This window comes from Myotis davidii, unplaced genomic scaffold (assembly GCF_000327345.1).
Source record: "Myotis davidii unplaced genomic scaffold, ASM32734v1 scaffold268, whole genome shotgun sequence".
Classification (NCBI taxonomy): domain Eukaryota; kingdom Metazoa; phylum Chordata; class Mammalia; order Chiroptera; family Vespertilionidae; genus Myotis; species Myotis davidii.
In genome coordinates, this window is record NW_006383015.1 from 694,563 (window position 1) to 700,933 (window position 6,371).

Below are 6,371 nucleotides of genomic sequence, written 5' to 3' on the forward strand. Positions count from 1 at the left end.
ATTTCCTTTTCCTTTCCTGGAGCTCTTTGCAGGGCCTCCCCCCTCTCTCTCCCTTCTTCTCCTACTCCATTTATTAGTTTATAATAATGTGGTCTTCTCCTCACTAAAATGCAGGCTTCCTGAAGGGGGGTAGTTGATCTTTGCTTCATTGCTATATGTCCCTAATGGCAAGCGGTTTGTCCAGCACAGAGTAGGATTGCAAATGTTTTATGAGTCAATTTTCCTATCAAAATGAGCCCAACTGTGTTAGGCACACATGCATGTGCACACATATACCTTCCCATCACATGCATGGTTAAAAAAACATCTTAGTGATAATTAGTGGGTTTTGTTAGCTTGTGTAAGTTCATTGTGGTCCAGGTAACAGTCTTCCCCACTCCACAATTCTAGATTACTTGCAGGACACACTTTAAATGAGCTCATAGTCATGAGTACCCTTCTTGAACTTAGATATCCTGGAGTGTTTTATGGTCAAAAAAATTCTGTAAAAGTGGGTTGAGGAGAGCTTGGAAGATGAAACAATGGAGGCAGTAAATGTAAACAACTTTATTAGAAAAGAATATATGAAGGAGGAGAGGGAGGGAATCAATAAACGTTTAAAAGGGATGTGGAAACAAGTAGTTTTTCTTTATGCACTGGTATGTGTAAATAGTTTTGCTTTTTTATTTTCTGATTAGAAGTAATAGGTGCTCAGATCAGAAGCAAATTCAGAACTATTGAAAAACACAGAAAATAAAGGCTGATTTAGAATCCTACTACCCAGATAGAAATAACGCTGGTGTATATTTGTTAAATAAATTCTCCCCCAGTAAATGCAGAGCTGTGTTGTGATTATGGCTGAATAGAACATACATAGGTTATTTGACACATACTGTATAGGTAAATAGGACCATCTATTTGTCTCCAACCTAGCTTCCTGGAAAGGTTGTCACTACCAGACTATTTGTGAGGGTCTGTTTTCCCAAACTGGAAAACAATGGGAATTAATTCTTTGCCAATCTGATAGGCAAATGTTTGATTATCCATAAGGTTTAAAATTTCTTCATGTTATGCTCTGGCCAGTGTGGCTCAGTTGGTTGAGTGTCATCCATGCACCAAAAGGTCTCGGTTCTATTCCCAGGTTGTGGGTCTCTGATTGGGGTGCATATGGGAGGTACCCCATCGATGTTTCTTTCTCCCTCTCTCTCTCTCTCTATAAAAAGTCAATAAAAGCATGCTTTTAAAAATTTATGTTAATTTGCTGTTTATAATCAATGAAATAACTATTTGTTTTGGGGCCATTTTTTTTCTATTGAGTTAACCTTTTTCTTTCTGATTAAAGTGTGTTTTATACATTAAGGGTATTGATCATTTTTCTCTCATGCCCACGCAGAGTACATAGCACTGTGGTGAGCACTGGGTTTCTAGCAGATGCGCATGTTGCAAAGCTCCAGAGTGTTGAACACAAGACTCACTTGGGGAAGTGCCAACAGGTTGTCAGGACTCGAGGAGCTGATGAAAGGAAGCAATGTGACCCGTAGGGTTATTTTTTTATATATACAATATATTTTTATTGATTTCAGAGAGGAAGGGAGGGGGAGAGATAGAAACATCAATGATGAGAATCATTGATTGGCTGCCTCTTGCACGCCCCCTAGTGGGTGGGGATGAGCCCACAACCTGAGCATGTGCCCTTGATCAGGAATTGAACCTGGGACCCTTCAGTTTCCAGGTCGACGCTCTATTCAGTGAGCCAAACGGGCTAGGGTGACCCGTAGGGTTATTAACACTCTGTTTCCTTTTTCTCACCTTTATAGTTTCCTTCAGCCTCCAAAGCCTCTGTCTTCACTCAGCACTCTGAGGGACGGAAACTGGAGAGATGGTTGCTACTGACGCAGTTTTACGTACCCTTGAAGAATGGGAAAGAAGTGGAAATGAGGGTTGTATTACCTAGCTGGCTGGGTAACAGTGGATGTCAGGATATTCTTTCCCTTTTGCATTTTAACATACTTACTGCATTGTTTTTCAATGAACCAATCACCAGAGACTAATTATTGCACTTAAATATTTGCCTGAGATACTGCAGCATTCTCAAATCCATGATTGCAGTATTGCGACACTTAGATCTAGAAAGTTTTTGTAGAACTGCTACGTACCTGAACACTTTTTGAGAGAATTGAGATGTATCATTAATGCTTTCTTTGCCATATGAGTTTTTAAAGTAACTTGTTCAATTTACTTATGTGTTCTAAACATCTTCCCAGTACATGTTCTGTGTTTTAATACATTACATATTTACAAATATGTTCGATCAATGTATGCTTTGAAATTTACTTTTTTATAGTTTACAGGAATTTTATTTTTTTGTGCCTATTTCTTTTTACATCTACGTGAACCACTATGGAACAACTTAAATTTTGTGCCATAAAAATATTTTTGTGGTAAGGGACTATTTTTTTAACTCTGAGGATATATCAGCAAAAATCCACCAAACAGTTTCAGAGACATAATTTTGTGTTGAATGAGCACTGTGTAATCTGAAGCATTGCAAGGAGGTAGCCAGACAGCAAGTTAAATGGTCTCGTCTTTTTCATTGTTAATTTATTGTCACACATGGGTTTCATATTTATAAAGGCATCACAAGCTCATTGCACTTAATACCGGCAATGTTTGCTACTATACCACCACTGATTTTCAATACTTTATTACAGAGGATGAAACTGTAATGTTTTATTAACAATGCTTCTGGAAATGAATGCATTTTAAAGCAAATAAATCTTTTTGATAGACCTTTTACAAAACCCATTTGCACTAATGAATGCTTTTCTTATGGTATATGACTTAATATTTGTTACTGTGTACACTGCTGTTTTGGAATGTTCAGAAATAAAGACTATTTCAGCAATATCAGGTCATGTATGAATGTGCAGCATAAATGTATGCATACCATATATATATCTCATCACAGTCGTGAATGTGGACATTGTTGCTACGTTCTCATGCAGGGCATTTATAGCTAAAGCAGGTAGATAGAATATCCACATTTGTAAAAATTATTTCCTTCTCTAAAATACTTGTAAGGTTTAGTTTTAGTCCTATTTAGAAGGGCTACTAGAAAACTCAAGTAGCCTGTTGCCCAGAAACACATTTATGGATGAACATGACCAGGGGAGATTTTAATACTTTGTGGGGATTGAACTTGAAATACTTTCTCAGTATCAGCAAAATATTATCGTTATTCCACATTATATTTGATAGTTGTTGGAAGACTTTTCACCTGAAGGTACAGTTATGGAAAGGTGATGCAAAGGTTTTAATGTTTAAAAATAGAGTTCTGCTTAAAGTCCTTGCAAATTCTTTTTTTAAAAAATGTGCCTTTAGATAGAATTCTATCCAAACTTAAAAGACTGGCTTTTTTAAGTTTGTACTCTAAGTGAAGTGTGAGCTAGAGGAGGAGCGGTACCAAGGGGGAAGTGGGATGCAGTAAGCACTTCTTTAGTGACAAGACTGTGCTAGATATTTTGTACACATTTGTCTAATTCTAATAATCCTCAGTGTTGTCACAAGTTTAAAAGTATAGGCACTGAGCCCTAGAAATGTGACATTAACCTTGTGTGCATATCAGCCAGGAAGTGGTGAAGCTGGCTTCTGAACCCAGGTGTTCCCAGTCTCAAAACTCTGTTTTCCCCACAATGCTCTCTTCCTATGAACACGTGTAGTTAAGTTAGCACATTTTTTTAAATGAGTTTATACTCTGCTGAGGACCTGAAAGGATCCAATTCATTTTCAATTTGCATGTTTCATTTATATTTTAAAAAAAAAGTCTGTTCTGCCCTTGGAATCAAAAACAAAAATCCCTGCATTTTAGACTTTATAGTCTCATTGCGGGGAGAGACAGTAAACCATAAACAAGTAAGTGAATCACAGTATGTTAGGGCCTAAGTGCTATGGGCGAGAAAGAGAAAAGAAGATCAAAGTAAGAGGAGTTGAGAATCTGGAGATGGGGAGAGATCACACTAATAAGTGGAGTCCTCGGGGCAGCTCTCATTAAGGAGTTATCACCTGGACAAAGACTTGGAGCCAAAGAGACAGACTGAGTCCTTACCTATTGTCACAACTCTCCCTAGGTTCATACTTAACAATTATTCTAGGTGCATAGGAGAGAATTTAAAATGTTGCATACAACGGATGCCTTAGGGTAGTGGTTCTCAAAGTGTGATCCCCACATCAGCATCAGCCTCTCCTGGGAATTTACTAGAAATGCAGGTTTGCAAGCCCTCCCCAGATCTACTAAATCAGCCCTCTAGGTGAAATTTGGAGCAATACAGGTCTACCTCTAGAAACAAGAAAAATATCAAGTAAATAATCTAATACTTAAGGGAACTATAAAAAGAACAAAGACAGTCCAAAGTGAGTAGAAGGATGGAAATAACAAAGATCAGAACAAATAAATGAACTAGAGTAAAAAAAAAAACACCCCAACCCAACAACAATAGAAGAAATCAATGGAACCAAGAGCTGGTTCTTTGGTAAGATAACCAAAATTGATAAAACTTTATCCAGATTTGTCAAGAAAAAAAGAGGGCCCAAATAAAATCAGAAATGAAAGAGAAATGATAGCAGATGTCAAGTGAAATAAGCCAGTCAGAGAAAGATAAATATCACATGATCTCACTTATATGTGGAATCCAATGAATAGACTGATCAGCAAAACAGATCCAGAGACATGGAACAGACTGATGAATCTGAGAGGGGAGGGGGGCAGTGAGGGATGGCAGGAAGAGATTAACCAAAGAGCTTATATGCATAACCCATGGACACAGACAACAGGGCCTGGGGATGGGGGTGAATATGGGGTGGAGGGGTTCACTGGAGAAAAGAAGGGGACATCTGAAATACATTCAACAATAAATTTTAAAAAGGAATGCAGCAGAAACCACAGAAATACAAAGGATTATAAGAATATACTATGGACAATTATATGCCAACAAATTGGACAACCCCCCAAAATGATAAATTCCTAGAAACATATAATCTTCCAAGGCTGAATGAGGAAGAAACAAAAAATAGCATTGGAATTCCTAACCACAGTAATTAGACAAAAATAAATAAAAGGCATTCAAATTGGAAAGAAAGAAGTAAAACTGTCAATATTTGCAGATCACATGACATCATATAGAGAGAACTCTAAAGAATCCTCTAAAAAACTAGAACTAAAAAATGAACAGTAAAGTATCAGGATTAATATTCAGAAATTGATTACATTGATATCCTAAAAACCAGAGATAGATTTTTCTGACATTAAGTAGCTGTATCAGATTTCTTTTAGATTTATGATACACGTTTTAAAGTCGCACCTTTATCATTTTGATGTTCAACAGTTTATAGTTCAATTTTTTTAATCTTGTATGAGAAATTTTGCCCTTCAACTTGAGCAGGACAAGCCATCCTATCTAATAAAAGAGAAACATGCAAATTGACCATAACCCCGACACCGTTCCCATTGGCTAATCAGGGTGATATGCAAATTAACTGCTAACCAAGATGGCAACTGGAAGCCACGCAGCTGAAGCGAACAGGAGGCTTGCTTGCTCCAGCGATGAAGGAAGCCAAGGTTCCCCACCTGCCGCAACCCGGCTCTGAGCTGCACTCTAAGCAACTATATTGCAATTATAGAAGCTAAACAGGCTCCAGAAACCTGCTTTCAGCCAGCTTCAGCCTCCGAGCTTAGAGCTGCTGTAATGGCAACAGAGTTTCAATTATAGAAGCTAAACAAACCTAGAAACCTGCTTTCAGCCAGCTTCAGCCTCAGAGCTTAGAGCTGCTATGATGGCAACAGAGTTTCAATTATAGAAGCCAAACAGACCCAGAAACCTGCTTTCAGCCCTCAGAGCTGGAGCCGGCTCTCAGCTGCAGTGACAGACCAGCTGGCCCCACCCGTGCACCAGGCCTCTATCCTATACTACAGGCAGGGCGGGACAGCGTGAGCTGCCATCCGGGCCCCATGTGCAGCCCTAGGCAGCGGAGCATAAGCCCCGCCCCCAGCTGGGACCCCTATGTGCCACCTGAGCCCTGCACTGCTAAGCCCTGCCCCCACCAGGACATCTATGACTATTGGAGAGCAGGAAAGTGCCACTGGGCCCTGGGTCGCTGTGGTGATCCGGCCATCAGTAAGTAGAAAAGTGCGGCTTGTGGGCAGCCCCCAGCTGCGCCTGATCCGGGAGCAGGAAAGCCCAGCCTGCGGACAGCCCCCAGCTGGGCCTACTCCCTGGTCGCCATGGAAAGCTGCGAGCGGGAAAGCCTGGCTTGCAAGCAGCACCCCCATCCTGGCCATAGCTCAAGGGAGAGTACAACATACAGTGGAGGCCAGGAGCCTGAGATCAACACAGAGA

General features: G+C 39.9%; 1 protein-coding gene across 2 annotated transcripts in view; it reads left to right on the forward strand.

Moving 5' to 3' along the window:
- The window catches only part of SLAIN1 (SLAIN motif family member 1), a 55,168-nt gene extending 52,282 nt beyond the window's left edge, over window positions 1-2,886 (forward strand). For both annotated transcript variants that reach the window (XM_006778914.2, XM_006778915.2), the window contains one exon: window positions 1,797-2,886. In XM_006778914.2, coding sequence (XP_006778977.1) covers window positions 1,797-1,872 — 76 coding nt within the window. In that variant the 3' untranslated portion in view covers window positions 1,873-2,886. The remainder of the gene's footprint in view (window positions 1-1,796) is intronic.
- Window positions 2,887-6,371: the final 3,485 nt, after the last annotated feature.